This window comes from Gopherus evgoodei, chromosome 2 (genome assembly GCF_007399415.2).
Source record: "Gopherus evgoodei ecotype Sinaloan lineage chromosome 2, rGopEvg1_v1.p, whole genome shotgun sequence".
Taxonomy (NCBI): domain Eukaryota; kingdom Metazoa; phylum Chordata; order Testudines; family Testudinidae; genus Gopherus; species Gopherus evgoodei.
The window spans coordinates 229,864,101-229,880,972 of record NC_044323.1 but is presented as its reverse complement, the minus strand read 5'-3'; the positions used below and the strand labels follow the sequence as shown (position 1 = coordinate 229,880,972).

The following is a 16,872-nucleotide window of genomic DNA, read 5'->3' as shown; positions in this document are numbered from 1 at the left end:
TGAATGAAAGGCATCATAACATAATTTAGTTAAAAACATTTAATATAACTGCCTTTATTAATATTTGTTTCTATCTTTGGTCTTTTTACATGGCTTAATAAAAGAGTGATGTTGACAAGTTGTTTTAACAGTCATAAATCTTTTCAGCTTTTTAAAATCTCAACATTTACCATCACTAAATAACTCTCTGACGACCACATAATTTCCTGCAACTGTGACAATTTAATTGATAAAAAGTTTAAAAATAAACATTGATATTATCCATCAAAAGTATATATAAAAAAATTGCATTGTGCCAAGTCTAATTTATATAGAATTAGAAAAAAAAGCAAAAGCTGCCAAATTTAAGAATGGATACAAGCCCTCATGCTTTAGGGCATAAGCCAACTTCTAAATGAAGAGTTTTATGAATGATGTGGGTGAGTGAGATTCTGTGGCCTGCGTTGTGCAGGAGGTCAGACTAGATGATCATAATGGTCCCTTCTGACCTTAAAGTCTATGAATTTCTCAATGAAGAAACAGCGAAGAGTCCTGTGGCACCTTATAGACTAACAGACATTTTGGAGCATGAGCTTTCGTGGGTGAATACCCACTTCGTTGGATGCATGAAGAAATTTTCAAAATGAAGAATTTTTTACAGAAAGGTAGCTCAGTCATTGCCCACTTCTCCATTTCTTGCACCTTACTCTGGTACTGGCCACTTTTGGCAACAGGATACCGGACGGGCCATTCCTGGCAATTTCTATGTTCCAACCCCCTTTTGTCACTGTCACTTCCCTCTCGATTCCACCCCAAGTTAATAGCAGATCTCTCCTCCCTGCGCAGACCTCCACATACACATCATGAGTGCACACACTTTATCCACACATTATCACCAAACAATATAATTCATAGAGAATTTATTGTCCAAGCATATTCTGGCTAAATTATCTTTTATCCTTTTTCAGGCTTTTCTCATTAAAGAACAAAACATTATTGCACCCTATAAAACTGAAAGAGTAAGTAGACATTTTACATTATGTTTAACAATCTAAGGATTTTATATGAATTATGCTCTTGTTCTTGAAAGGTCAAGGTTATTTATGTAATCGCCATCTGAGGTTTATGGGAACAAAGTATTCATAATAAGTTCTTCTGTGTACTGTACAATAAACGTTGTCTGGGTATTTGCCTTAATGTATGCATGTATGTGTCATCAAAGGTCTAAGGCTGCCATGGCTTAGTACTGAAACAAACTTTGAATGCATATAAAAGCTTTTCAGTTGCTAGGTTAAACTAAATCAAGGAAAGGCAAATGAAAGAAAATGCAGTGCAAAGAAACCAGCTTTTATAAATACGCTGTGAAAGAACATAAGTGCTCAAATACCAACAAACTTCGTTCTTACCCAAAAGTTACTGGAAAAGAGTGAACAGGCACAGGAATTGTTTAGATTGCTCGAGATATTCTGTCTTCCTTAAATAAGAGCAAGATTTCAAGGATAACACAGCCCACAAATTCCTATTTCTATGATGAACAGCAACATGTCTTGGAAATGGTCTCTTGCTCTCTTCACAACTTTTTTTAGGTTTTCTGTGTACTCTTTATTAACTGGATCTCTATTCATAAAGCATAAGCACTCTTGAAAGTTAGGGGGAAACAGTGAAAACCTTGTTGCACTGCTTTTCCCCTTATTCACCAGCAGTGTGTTGGCTGTACAGACAATAAAACCTTATTGACAGGAAAAGGTCCCTGTGACAGGGTGCTCGGCTGGGACTGCTGAGCCAGCCCTCTGTCATGCCAGCTCCAATTAAGAGAGAGGTAGAAACCTGTGTCTGATTGACAAAGGGGAAACATCTGCCAGCCCAGTTAGCTTGGGGCTGCATAAAAGCCTCAGAAGAAGGAAGTCAAGGTGGGGCAGACAGAAAGGGGGAAGTCAGAGAGTGGCGGTAGAGGGGTAGCCCCTTTGCCCCCTCCCCCTGGTTGCAGAGATTGAGAAGCCCTTAAGGCTGAAACCTCCAAGCTTTAGATGGTGAGAAGACGGTGGGATTACACGCTGTAAATAAACTGCACTGATGATTGCTGAAGATCTCTGAGTGGTTTTTGGAACAGAGCAGAGGCAGGAGCAAAGTTCTGGACAACAAGAAACCCAGCTGAATTGAGCTCGACAGGAAGAGCTTGAGTCCTTACTCCAGAATTCAAATTTACTGGAGGCTAACTAGTTGGGAGGAACTTTTTCGGTCCAGTTCATGTCAATTATTTTTAGGTACTGGAGCTGATTTTTTTTTTTCCCTGTCTTGTCCTTGTCATTTCTGTTCCTAATTAATCCTTATTTATTTGAGTGGTAGGGAATCATAACTAACACCATAAAGGGATGCAGCTGTATCGCTGCATGTTAAAACAAGAAACCTAGTGTTTCTGCCATAGATTCAAGGTCTCACTCATTCTGCTGTTGCCAAACCATTTGCTCTGGTGCTAAGTTTAGGTATATGTGTTTTGAAACTCCACTGATCCTCTCAATTTAGCACCTATGTAGTAACACTTTCCAGCAAATCAGAATATCCTGAGTAGTTGTTGTTGTTGTTGTTGTTATCTTTCCATGTGACTGGGGAGATGGACTTTTTCTGAGATCCCTTTTGCCTGTGATGGCTGTAAATAACCCAAAACTGTTTTCTAGCTTTAAAGTTTGTAAAGGCCTCTTGATCTCCCAGAGCTGCTCCTAGCCATTGAAGAAAAGATACAATTCCTGAAACGTGCTATAAGGGTCGTCTAATCAGACTAGCACCAGAAATATTTTATTGTTCAACCCTCTTTCTCTTCACTCCAATCCCAAGTTCTTTGAGACTTCCTATTTTCTTCACTATCAAACTTTTTTTTTTCCTTCGTTGGATTGCTCTCTATCTTCTGTGAATTGGGACTGTAAAATCAGATCTCACTAGTTCTTTGAGCCTGAAAAGCAGCTCTTCTGCAAAATAAATCTTTCAGTGCATCTACCTATATCCCAATGTCACCAAATATCTCTTAGTATTCATCTTGCCTCATTAGGTTATATATTTAAAAAATCGTAGGAGTTTATTTGATATACTTTTATACCATATGTAAGGGTTGTCAGAAGATTCTGTGATCTCCTTGCGGTGATACAATAGAGTGCAGACCTAAATGTAGATAGTTAAAATTGAACCTTGTTTTTAATGTTCAGTGTGTTTTCCATTGTACATATTCTCCTTTTCATTCAGAGACCTGTACTGCAATTAACCTGTATAGCCTGATCTTCTAAGATGTTGTAGATTATAAACTTTTGTCTAAAAGGTATACAGTAGCACTAGACATATCTTACAATAAAAACGTCAGTCGATAGATAAGCATGTACTAGTTCTAAAGTTACAAATAAATATGTTGACCCTTTGTTTTATGTGTACAAGCATTTAAAAGCTTTTGCTTCTAACTAGGGCTGTCAATCGCAGTTAACTCACACGATTAACTCAAAAATATTAATCACGATTAATCGCAGTTTTAATTGCACTGTTAAACAATAGAATACCAATTGAAATTTCATTAAATATTTTTTGTTTTTCTACATTTTCAAATATATTGATTTCAATTACAACACAGAATACAAAGTGTACAGTGCTCACTTTATATTTTTATTACAAATATTTGCACTGCAAAAATGATAAAGAAATAGTATTTTTCAATTCACCTCATACAAATATTGTAGTGCAATCTCTTTATCGTGAAAATGCAACTTAAACAAATGTAGAATGTTTTTTGTTACATAACTGCACTCAAAAAGAAAACAATGTAAAACTTTAGCGCCTACAAGTCCACTCAGTCCTACTACTTCTTCAGCCAATCACTCACACAAACAAGTTTGTTTATATTTACGGAAGATAATGCTGCCCATTTCTTATTTACAATGACACCTGAAAGTGAGAACAGGTGTACGCATGATACTTTTGTAGCCAGCATTGCAAAGTATTGATGTACCAGATTTGCTAAACAGTCTCAGATGATGACCGAGCACATGTTGTTCATCTTAAGAACACTTTCACTGCAGGTTTTACAAAACACAAAGAAGGTACCAATGTGAGATTTCTAAAGATAGCTGCAGCTCAACCCAGGTTTAAGAATCTGATGTGCTTTCCAAAATCTGAGAGGGATGAGATGTGGAGCATGCTTTCAGAAGTCTTAGAAGAGCAACAGTCCGATGCGGAGACTACAGAACCCGGACCACCAAAAAAGAAAATCAGCCTTCTGCTGGTGGCATCTGACTCAGATGGTGAAAATGAATGTGTCGATCCACATTGCTCTCGATTGTTATCGAGCAGAACCTGTCATCAGCATGGATGCATGTCCTATGGAATGGTGGTTGAAGTATGAAGGGACATATGAATCTTTGGTGTATCTACCACATAAATATCTTGAGATGCCAGCTACAGTGGTGCCATGCAAACACCTGTTCTCTCTTTCAGGTAACATTGTAAACAAAAAGCAGGCAGCATTATCTCCTGTAAATGTAAAACAGCTTGTTTTTCTGAGCGATTGGCTGCACAAGAAGTGGGACTGAGTGGACTTGTAGGCTTTAAAGTTTTACATTGTTTTATTTTTGAATGCAGGTTTTTTGTACATAATTTTACATTTGTAAGTTCAATTTTCATGATAACGAGATTGCACTACAGTATTTGTATGGGTGAACTGAATACTACACCGCCACCTCAATATAATGCCACCTGATATAACACGGTAAAGCAGTGCTCCGGGGGGTGGGGCTGCGCACTCCGGTGGATCAAAGCAAGTTCAATATAACATGGTTTCACCTATAACACAATAAGATTTTTTGGCTCCCAAGGACAGCGTTATATCAAGGTAGAGGTGTATTTCTTTTATATTTTACAATGCAAATATTTGTAATCAAAAATATAAAGTGAGTACTGTATATTTTGTATTCTGCATTGTAACTGAAATAAACATATTTGAAAATGTAGAAAATCCAAAAATATTTAAATACATTGTGTTCTGTTGTTTAACAGTGCAATTAATTGTGTGATTAATCATGATTAATTTTTATAATCGTGATTAACTTTTTAATCGCTTGACAGCTCTACCTCTAACACTATAATAATCTGAAAACTTGTTTCAAAATGTTTATTAAATACTAAATAGCTTGCCCAATATTGCTTAAAAAGCAAATTTACTCCAACAAAGCTGCATTTTGTAATTTATTGTATATTTGTCATGGGTATGAAATCCAAAATAGTTCAAGAATGCCACCTTCTTTTAAAATACATTTTGGCTAGAGAGTATGCGGTCTTTTGGTACTGTGCCTAATTATAGTCTCTCATCCAGTATTAAACGTACTTTTTGTCTTTGTTAGGGCAAAACTGAATACCTCTTTCAGTTGGATGTTGCGGGGAAGGTGGATGATGTTATACAGACTCTACTTCAGGTACAAGTGTTTGACAGCTTTGCAAATTTCACCACCACATCATCCAGTTTTGGAATATGTCATACAGGTAGACTCTCTCTAAGCAAATAGTTTAAATAGCTTCACCTTCTGAAGGCAAATGAAAGGATTTAGGACACTTGCCTAAGAGTACTACCAATTTGCTCGGAGCACCTGTGATAAAGTACACTAATCAAACATAGTGCTCATTTTGAAATCTGCCTTATACGACTCTTAGAAAACTTTTGTTTCTTGATGGTGCTTGTCTGTATAGACCAGATAGTAAAATGACTTCATATCTGAACAGTAGATCTGAGTAATAATTTCACGTCATTTCTCTGTTGATAGTCTGTGTGCAAGTCTGCTGAGTGCCCTCAACTTCTATTGACTATAGTATGAACTATATGGTATTTAATTTTAACTCCTTTTTTAATAGCTCAACCGGGCCTCTCACCTGGACAAGCTGGGAGATCAGGCTGCCATGGTAAATCCAATGACATATTTTAAGGGCATGTTGTTTGTTGTTGTTTGTTAGTGATGATGATCCGACTGCAATTAGGAACATAAAACATTTTAACCTTTTTTCATTAGATAACTGCTATATTGCAGTCACGTTTGGCTAGAACATCATTTGATAAAAACAGGTATGTTTTTCTAATTATTTTTTACGACAAAATTCAAGCTTGTTTAGAGATTAACAAAAGCTAATTTTGTTTACCACAGCATGTGCATTTTAATTTAGAGGATCTTAATTCTCTTTGCATTATGACTCAATAGCACCTTACATTTAGCATAGAGGATGGAAAATTCTCTACTATAAAGTTTATACATCTTCATACTGTTCTGAGTTCTTATCCATGAGTTTCTGGTGGAAATATGGCATTTCTGAACGGATTGTGAAAAATGCAGCAGTGCGTGTGAAGCTGCCAGTGCTTTAAAATAATGGCTGCTGCAGAATGTGATGGAGACTGTGTAACAGCTTCTACTTTGGAGTAGCAGGGAAGATGGGGAGAGGACTCTGGTACAGTTTTCAGAGAACCTGTTTTAGGCATGCAATAAGGTGCATGTAGAAACATTTCTAGAGCAGCATGTGACCATTTCAGTTAAGCAGGAACCAGTGAGAGAGAAATTGACTTCTGTGTTTGTGGGGTGGTTTTTTTTTTTTTTTTTACTTTTCTCAGATTTCAAAATGTTTCTGAAACTTTGCATATGGAATGTGAAGCAGAAATGGTGACACCACTGGTGACTAATCCGGGGCACGTGTGCATCACTGATGCAAACCTGTATTTCCAGCCTCTTAATGGATATCCTGTAAGTAAACAAAATTTCATGTGATTTTTTTTTTCCACGCTGCTTATCTATGTACCATATATAATTTTTTTTCTAGATTGCTCCTCATAAGAAAATGCCTCCTCTTGGAACATATGCAATAAGCACCTACGTAGATGTAATTTGTTGTGCTGATTAAAGTAATAACCATTTTAATTTTCCACAGTTTTCCTGTATTGACTGTTCATATGTAATATTATACATATCACTTAAATTACCGGGACTGTTTCTTGATCTTGACTATTTCATTGAAATGAAAACATAGTTCTTACTCTTTGATTTGTCAGAAAGAGATTATTTTCGTTGGATTAATGGCCTAATAGCAGTTATTCAATTGCATGATAGACTTTCCTTGTCTGAATATTCCATGTAATTTACAATGTATAAGACCTTATTCTGAAGTACTGTCCTTGTATACTGGAGATTTGAATACATTCTGTGTCTAGTTAAATCAGAACAAGGTTAACTACATGTATGGGGCTCTCCAGTTCCTGACCTACTAAACCTTTTTTTCCATGAGGGTGTTGTAGATTAAACTGGTTGATCATTGCTGCTTCATTCATGGGACTGTTTTTGGTATGTGCTGTCAAAGGGTTAAAATTATTCTAAAACAATTGTTTAAAAATCTGTTCCTGAACCTACAATAGATTACCACTCACTATAGGTTTGTAATGTCCTAAAGTCAGCTCCACTGCCACCTTGTGCTGTGTTAGGTAAAAGAAATGCTATTTTATGTTTATCCTTAAGATGGTATCCATAGCCAGCAAATATTTTCCCCAGCATGCTTACTCTTCAAGAGCCCTTTCCATATTCTGACAACTTCCTCATTTTTGCCTTCTACTGTTGTGTGACTAGTGGTGTTTGAGAAAATTTTTAGAATGACCCGTGAACAATGGAGTTGCCACTAAAGTTGCCTCTCAATCTGGGAAGCTGCCAATAGCAAAGTAATTATTTCTGCTACAAAATAACTATTTCTGTAGGGGAACAGGGGTAGTTTCTTCTCTAATGTGGCTGTTCAATCTTGCCTCCAGGGCATTACATGCCTATAAACAAAAGAATCCTTGTTTAATTTCCTTGAATGTTACCGATATCATATATATAAGAATATGTGGAATATTAATGCTTTTGGGGTATGTCTTGATTTTTATTTTACAGAAACCTGTGGTTCACATAATGATGCACAATGTCCGTCGCATCTACAAAAGAAGACATGGTCTAATGCCATTGGTGAGCTGGAGTTGTTTACTTTTAGCTACATATATTGCTAATACCTTTCACACTTACTTTTTCTCCCATTGAATAAATTCAGAGAAACTCCTCTTGCTTTCTGAGAAGTATGAATTAAGAATAGGACTGCAGTTTTCACCTACCATTTACATTTTGTTAGCAAAGTAGAAGTTATAAACTGAAAGGAACGGTGAACTGTCTGTATGAGGGTGAGGGCCTCTTCCATAGTTACTTTTTAAAATTTAATATTTCAGTTTGGTATTAGTGGAGACTAGTCCAGATCTTATGCCAAAAAGGATTTTATTTAATTTGCTGATCATTCCAATGTGTGAATGAGATGGAAACTTAAGTACACTCTCAGGTTCTACTGATCTATATTACAGTTCTTTTACAGTGAAATAACAGACCTATTTTCTTTTGTTTGCCATAGAGTAATTTGGTTTATACATTGGCTTTACAGTACCCAGGTTTGGTGTATATTGACATCCCCAATGATTTTTTTAAAATTACATATTCTTCTGCAAAATGGCCAGGTTGGTAAATGTGAGTTCTAAAGATTATATATAATCTTGAAGTACAAGAAGGAAATTGTGTTAGATTACATCACTGATGTGAGCGAGTGGCAGTGGGAAAGCACAACAATTCTGCAGTGAGATCTTGGTTGTCTACTTCCAGTGTTTTTGTTTGTTTTTAACATAATGTAAATGTAAACTCTAGCAGGGACCCAAAGGGGCTCACTTTGGCATTGTTTCAGTCAATTAGTATATATTTTATAAAGTTAAAATGTGTACTGTGAATTGTATATGAAATTGTTAGATTGTTTCATTTGGATCAATTGTGTACAGCCATACATTTCCTTTCTCTGAGTATAAGAAAGTGCATGTGTATATGGCTGAGGAGGGGAGGAATCTTTACAACAGGCAATGTGTTAGCCAATATTTGGCAAAACTGCTGACAAACTTCTTGTGTGGGAACAGTCTTAAGTTTTGGATGTCACTAACTGAAATCGGCTGTTAGTAACATGGGCAGTAGGGTTTGTCACTGAATTTCTAGACTTAATTTTTCTCCTTTTAATTTCAAAGGGTCTAGAAGTATTTTGCACAGAAAATGACCTGTGTTCTGACATCTACTTAAAATTCTACAACTCTCAGGATCGAGATGAGCTCTATTTCTATATTGCAACATATCTAGGTTTGAAACCATTTATTTATTAAATGTCCTACTTTTTTCCCTTGTGGGAAATATGCTGGGTTCTGTTGTCTTGATGTGTGGGAAGAGGTAGGTCACATTTATGCATCTTTTTAATAGGTGGAAAACTCCATTCCTGTGTAGACTTTTGGGCATATGGCAGTCCATTTAGAGGCCACCTGTACCCCCCATAATAGGGGTCAGCAACCTTTGACACGCTGCCCATCAGGATAATCTTCCGGCGGGCCGTGAGCCATTTTGTTTACATTGACCATCCACAACTCCCAGTCGCCACGTTTTGCCGTTCCTGGCCAATGGGAGCTGAGGGAAGTGGTGGTCACCCATACTACTTCCCGCAGTTCCCATCGTCCAGAAACGGCAAACCGCGGCCACTGGGAGATGCCAGGGGCCATGCCTGTGGACAGTCAACATAAACAAAATGTCTTGTCGGCTGCTGACAGATTACCCTGATGGGCCACTTGTCGAAGGTTGCCAACTCCTGTTCTATAAAAGTTACTGGGTAGCTGCAGGGGAAGGAGAATGAGAGGGTGTGAAGAATATCCGGTTTCTACATATCCATATTGTGGGAGCATATATAGGCCTCTCTCTTCCCCTCACAATAGGTTATCATGCTTGCACTGTAACTAGACAAAGATTTTTTTTATTTTTGGTGGAGGTTGGCAGGGGGATTGGTTTCTAGGAGCCATCCACAGGCTTGCATCTAATCTTTGATAGTGTTAAAGGACCTGTCGTCTGCTGTGCCACCACCCCCAAGTTGCCTGTATCAGCCTTTGTAACTGTGCCTTCTAGTTGCAGAAGATTGTATCTTCCACCTTGATTGTTGACGACTTTGGTTTTTTAAATGAGATGAATGCCAGTCATTCATCAATAGGATTAAAACTACAGTGTGGGCCAATATTATTAGGGGGAGTTCACTTTGTGACAACATGTATTTGTGAAATAGCTCTCAACAGTGCATCCTACTATCTCTTCATCTTATGGACTCAATAAGGGTGTTAACAACAGGATTGGTTAATGAATAACATAATTAATGTTCTGTGAATAATTTAATAAGAGGCTGGCATACAAATCCCAACCCCCTTAGTCTATGATAAATGCAGTGTATGTCACAGAGGTGAGAGAGAGCAGAATCTACTTAGATATGCTCAAATATAATCAAAGCAGCAGCCAGCGTGGCAACAGTACCATATTCTGGAAATGGTCTGTCAGCTCAGGCCATCTTTTCCTTTAAGAGTATGGCTTGCATATCCATACTTCCATTAGAAATGTATTATTTGGTTTTGGAGCTAATGGAGGGGAGGACCTCTGACAGACTCTCCGTATTCCACAGGCAAAGAGATCTTCCTGTAATCATTTCTTTTTTTCTGTATGGTGTTGGTATTGCACCTTCATCCAACCTGTTTGTTAAACAGGACCTTATTCACGGAAAGGTGAGACCATATTTCACTAACAGATGTTAAGCAGGCACCATTAGTTACTCCCTAGCAAAACAAATTCCATTCATGTAGTCTCATCCCTTAGTTAGCCATGATCCAGAATCTTAAGGGTCTTCTCACTGCTAAGAAGAAAATTCTTCAAATACTGTAGATGTCATGTTTCTCTTTACTTTCACAGATGTTAAGTCTTTTCCCCCTGTCCAGTCAATTGGACGACTTAATGATTTTTATGCTTTTTAAAGCTATGGATAGGTATGTTTTAAGTAGATTGCTTAAACTACTACACATTTACAGTATATAATGCAGTGAAATAATTCAAGGTGCTGTAAAGTTAAATAAATTTTAGAATAGAGAAAAGTTAATTTTTTTTGTTTTGTTTTAAGAAAATCATATTACAGAGCAGACGGCTGAGAGTTACATGTTGCAATGGCAGCGAGGTCATATTTCAAACTACCAGTACCTTCTTCATCTCAACAATCTGGCTGATCGGAGCTGCAATGATCTCTCCCAGTATCCTGTATTTCCTTGGATCATAGCAGATTATTCTAGTTCAGAATTAGGTAAACAACATATATAGGAGGAAAAAACAGTGTGTGCACATGATGTACATATCTGAAACTGCTGCTTTTACACTGCATAAAAATCATGCCACATCACCCTGAGGTTAGAGGGTAAGGAACAGGATGTTAATCAGTATGCTAATCCCAGCTCTGTTGGGTCAAGCAAGTGACCATGCCTGATTTCCCCATCTGTAAAATGGGGCTAATGCTTGATGAGGCCTGAAGCTTAACTAATGTTTGTAAAATCTTTTGAGGTGCTTGCTAAAAGGTCCACATTGTCTTCTTCCACAATATTTTTTATGAATGAGTCAACAATATCTGGTGGTCAAAAAGCTGTTGAGATTATTGCATTTTCTTATAAGTCTATATGGAGCAATCGTGATAATCTGGCATGGAACAGACTGATAAGGTACAGAAGAAATTCATGGACCAGGTGTTGCTAGACTGGGACCATCACCACTTTCTGAGAAATGCTTCCTAAAAAAGTGGGGTTCAAGGCAGGGTGCTTCCTGAGTAAGGTTCTAATTGTAACATGTGTTGCTGGTAGCTTGCCCACTTCAAAGGTTTGAATGCCTTTGCTGTTAATGGGTCCAGTGTGTCTTCGCTTGTGCTTCTCAGCTCAGACACCTCCTAGTCAAACAATGTTGTTGTGACACAATGAAGGTGTCCAGTTACTTAAGGAATGGTAGGGGGAAGATATGCCATTTATCTGTTCCTCAAGGCCACTGGGGTCCATGTTAACAGATGGGAGATGTTTGCCCAATCGTAGTGCTGTGGAACATATAACGTTAACAAAATCCTACTCCAGAGCTAGCCATGGTGTGCAACTTTTTAGATAAGCTGAAAAAACTAATGTTGGGAACATGGTATAGTCACTTAGGGGAAGTCTACACCACAAAATTAAGTCAACTTAAGTTATGTCTACATGCAGCCACTGCAGTAATTTAATAGCTTTTGCATGTCCACACTACGCACCTTGTGTTGGTGGTGCATGTCCTCATCAGGAGCACTTGCACTGATTTAACTGTCAGTGTGGGACATTGTGGTACTGCTTTTGAAAGGCATCAACAATTGATGTAAGCAATGCACTGGCACTGTGTCGCCTAACTACATCAAACTAAGTGCTATGCCTCTCATGAAGGTGGAGTTAAGTCAGTGTGATGTGTGAGTTACATCGGTGGGAGCTGCATTTTAGTGTAAGCTGCCTTATGTTGACCTAACTCTCTAGTGTAGGCCAGGCCCTAGTATGAGAGCTTCTTGTGCCTGTAGGAAGAGGAGGAAAATGTTGTTTTACAATATTGGTTTACAAGTGATTCCTATCAGTGGGACCAATCCATACAGATTAATTTCTTTTCTCTCTTAGATTTGACACAGCCTGAAACATTCCGGGACCTTAGTAAACCAGTTGGTGCTCTGAATAAAGAAAGGCTGGAAAGACTACTGGTATGTGGAGTTCAGTTTTTTTGTTTTATAATTTGTGACCTACAAATCTTATTACTAAGAGGACTCCATTTTCCATGTAGCATCTCTTGTGAGGATGAAATTCGCACAATACAAAAATAAAATAAACAGGCTTGTATTATTTGTATTCAGATATTTCTAGGATTATTCACTGTATTTCCTATGTTCTGCAATTCTTAAAACTGTTATTGAAACTTAGACTGCAAACATCAGAAGCAAACTCTACCTGTATTAAGCTAGTGTGATGTGGAATTCAATATATACATAACTAATAGTGCAAACTTAAATATCTAAGATTTCAGAGTAGCATCCATGTTAGTTGTATCCACAAAAAGAACAGCAGTATTTGTGGCACCTTAGAGATTAACAAATTTATTTGAGCCTAAGCTTTCGTGGGCTACAGCTCACTTCATTGGATGCATGTAGTGGAAAATACAGGAGGAAGGTAGATATGTACACAGAGAACGTGAAACAATGGGTGTTACTGTACACACTATAAGGAGAGTGATCAGTTAAGGTGAGCTATTATCAGCAGGAGAGAAAAAGAACTGTTTGTAGTGGTAATGAAAATGGCCCATTTCCAGCAATGGACAAGGAGATGTGAGGAACTGTGGGAGGGCAAAATAAGCACGGGGAAATAGTTTTACTTTGTGTAATGGCCCATCGACTCCCAGTCTTTATTCAAGCCTAATTTGATGGTGTCCAATTTGCAGATTAATTCCAATTCAGCAGTCTCTTGTTGGAGTCTGTTTTTGAATTTTTTTTTGTTGTAATATTGCGACCTTTTGGTCTGTAATCGAGTGGCCAGGGAGATTGAAGTGTTCTCCAACTGGTTATTGAATGTTATAATTCTTGACATCTGATTTGTGTCCATTTATTCTTTTGCATAGAGACTGTCCGGTTTGGCCAATGTATATGGCAAAGGGGCATTGCTGGCACATGATGGCATATATCACATTGGTAGCTGTGTGTGTGGATGAGTCAAATTATTTTTAAGAAGAACATAAGAATCTGTTTTAACAAACAATATCGTTACAAAGTAAGGTAGAACATAGGCACGTGCTTCTAAAGCCATGTCTATATTTATGTTGGCAAAACATATGTCATTCGGGGGGGTGAAAAAGCACTCCCTCAAGTAACACAAGTTTTGCCAGCATAAGCAATTGGTGCACAGCGCGTATCTCCTGCCGACATAGCTACTGCCACTTATTTAGGTAGTTTTATTATGACAATGGGAGAGCTCTCTCCTGTCATCATAGAGTGGCTACATGAGCGATCTTACAGTTGCACTGTTGTACTGATACAGCTGTGCCACTGTAAGCTTGCTAGTATAGACATGACGTAAGTCTCTAAGAAAAGGGGTTTAATGGGGAGGGGAAAGTGGGAGAATATTAAAAAAAATAAAAATAAAAATAAAAAATCCACACACATGGCAAAAGACCAGGGTAAAAAGTGAATGATTTAATACCTGAAATGGAGTACTGCCACTGTACTTTGTATGCAGTTATAGACAATACCACATAAGAAATTCCTTTCCATTCCACATCAGGCAGGAATATTTTTTTTTCATGAGCAATCTAACATATAAATGCAGTGTTTGAAAGATCCCCATCTCTTCACTGGCATTAGACTTCTTGATTGTAATTCTTAGACATAAAGCTGCAAAACCACTTTAGGGAATCCTGGTATATTCTTTAAAGGACCTGTCTTATTGATAGCATTAATTTATCATAAAGGAACAATCATATGAAGAACATAAATATCCTTTAATAATTATCCCCATGCTACTGAACTGCTTATCTCTTTAAGAAGCACTGGGACAGGAAATTCTTGCCAAATCAGTAGCATCTTTACTGGTGAAAAAGAGAGAAGGATTTTAAAGAAATAAAGATTCTTAATGCAAATTCTGATTTCCACCCCTACGTTTCTTTGATTCTATAATCTGAATCAGTTGATTGCTTTATTTGTATTGGCATACATTCTAATTTCAAGAGGTACCTAGAACGTATTAGTCTCTGCTAATAGATACCATTGAGTTGGAGTTGCAAATGGAAAGGCAGCATGTCCAAATAAAACACTTAAAAACCACTGTAGTGATACATGTTTGGAAACGTACGTAGATTCTTGGTCTATGATTGTTATGGATGATTTAAAGAAGTGTAACCTTTAACTTATCCTAAGATATGAAGAAAAGCTATAACGCTGAATTTACAGAAATTCTATAAACTTACAAAAATGCAAACTGCCAATATACTTTGTTTTTTTTCCCACGTTTAGCCTGTTCAGCTCTTTTCAGCTTACTAGGAATGCATTTCAGATATTGTGTATAGAAATAAAATAAATACAGGAATTCTTTCCTGAGATTAAGTATACAGTTTAAAAGCTTTGTTTTGTGTTTTTTATCTGAATGAGAAGAAGTGTATAATCCTAGCTTAAGTTTTCTGATAAACGTGTTTAATACAAGAAGAAAATACTACTCTAATTTTAAACAATTTGTCTTTTTTTCAATATGTTACAGACACGTTATCGGGAAATGCCAGAGCCGAAGTTTATGTATGGCAGCCACTACTCGTCTCCAGGTTATGTTCTGTTCTATCTTGTTAGAGTTGGTAAGATTGCTTTCACTGCAAGTCTTTTGAATACCTATTGGGTTTTAAAATAAGCAGAATTTGGACAGATCTGACATCCATTCTTATCTCCCTAGCACCAGAGTACATGCTTTGTTTACAAAATGGAAAGTTTGATCATGCTGACAGAACGTTCAACAGGTTTGTTTAAATTGAATTTAACAGATTTATTTTTCACTAAATAATGGTTTTCTTTAAATTGCATGCTTAAATGGGGCTTAACGTACTTTCCTGACCAATATACCTTTGATTTGTATTATGTCTAGTATTGCAGAAACCTGGAAAAACTGTCTGGATGGTGCAACAGACTTCAAAGAAGTACGTAGCCAGAAGCTACTTGAGGTCACATTACCTGACTGCTCTGTCCTTTTTTCCATTTCAAAAATTTTAAATTTCTGTTGGTTGTTTCCTTATGGAGGTGAAGACTGCTTTGCTACACTTAGTTTGAGCTTGGCACTGGAGATAGGTGAATGGTCACATGGCTTCTGGTGGGCTGCTTTTCCTTTTTTTCAGTTTTATTTTGATCAGATCTTTAGTTGGAGATTTTAATGAAGATCATGAGATTATTCTACCAAGTTCCTTTCCTCACTAAATATAATTGGGACTTGGGCTTTTGTAGTGCAGCCCATTTTGAGGGTTTAGAATTATAGTACATCTATTTTTTTTTTGTATTTTCTGTTTTTAAGCATCACAGAAATATTGTAATTGAAGCATCTTAAAAGCCTTCTCATTGTTCTTAATGTCTTTTAAAAAACTAAAGGAGATCTGTCAGGTAGATGTTTGGAGCTGGTAAATTATGCTTCACTGACATCCGAGAAACTTGAATTGGGAAAGGAGGCTTTTCTTAACATTGCAGTCCAGGTTTCCACTGCAGAGTTAGGAGTGGTTAATTATATCTGATCTTAGACAACTGGCTTACGTGAAATGCTTTAGAACCTTGACCTAATATGTTTGTCAGAGTTCTGTTTGCTATTTTCAGAACTTTAAAATTGAATCTATATGAGACACAGCTTTTTATCTACCTTTAAAATTACTTTGGAGACTTTCCAAAATGTTGACAAGTTTGTAATACTGTAATGTTATAATACACCATGTATTTAGCAGTGTTGTTTTCAGTATATGTATTGATGCATTTCATTTAAAATGATTTAAAAAAAAAAAAAAAGGAAATCCTGAAATTTTTTTCTTCTCTCTGTCTTCCATCCTCACCCTAGCTGATTCCAGAATTCTATGAAAATGATTCCAGTTTTCTAGTAAATAGTCTGAAGCTGGACTTGGGAAAAAGACAGGGAGGAAAGATGGTTGAACATGTAGAACTTCCTCCTTGGGCATCAGGTAATGACATTCTGAATGCATTTCCTAAACTCAACACTGCACACAGTTTACCTTCATTGCTTTCAGACTCTTGGAATCCTTTGTGTCTGCCCCCCCAATTTTATTTTTCTCTTCTGTTCTATTTTCTGTTACAAAAACTTAAATAAAAATAAGCAGATCGAGGGACGTGATCATTCCCCTCTATTCAACATTGATGAGGCCTCATCTGGAGTACTGTGTCCAGTTTTGGGCCCCACACTACAAGAAGGATGTGGAAAAATTGGAAAGA

The 16,872-nt window shown here is 37.2% G+C and overlaps 1 protein-coding gene across 2 annotated transcripts in view; it reads left to right on the top strand.

Moving 5' to 3' along the window:
• The window catches only part of NSMAF (neutral sphingomyelinase activation associated factor), a 56,679-nt gene that overhangs the window by 19,255 nt on the left and 20,552 nt on the right, over window positions 1-16,872 (top strand). For both annotated transcript variants that reach the window (XM_030553146.1, XM_030553145.1), the window contains exons 6-18: window positions 948-998; window positions 5,352-5,423; window positions 5,857-5,904; window positions 6,012-6,064; window positions 6,602-6,731; window positions 7,905-7,976; window positions 9,059-9,167; window positions 11,005-11,181; window positions 12,545-12,624; window positions 15,161-15,251; window positions 15,347-15,410; window positions 15,536-15,587; window positions 16,484-16,604. In XM_030553146.1, coding sequence (XP_030409006.1) covers window positions 948-998; window positions 5,352-5,423; window positions 5,857-5,904; window positions 6,012-6,064; window positions 6,602-6,731; window positions 7,905-7,976; window positions 9,059-9,167; window positions 11,005-11,181; window positions 12,545-12,624; window positions 15,161-15,251; window positions 15,347-15,410; window positions 15,536-15,587; window positions 16,484-16,604 — 1,120 coding nt within the window. The remainder of the gene's footprint in view (window positions 1-947; window positions 999-5,351; window positions 5,424-5,856; window positions 5,905-6,011; window positions 6,065-6,601; window positions 6,732-7,904; window positions 7,977-9,058; window positions 9,168-11,004; window positions 11,182-12,544; window positions 12,625-15,160; window positions 15,252-15,346; window positions 15,411-15,535; window positions 15,588-16,483; window positions 16,605-16,872) is intronic.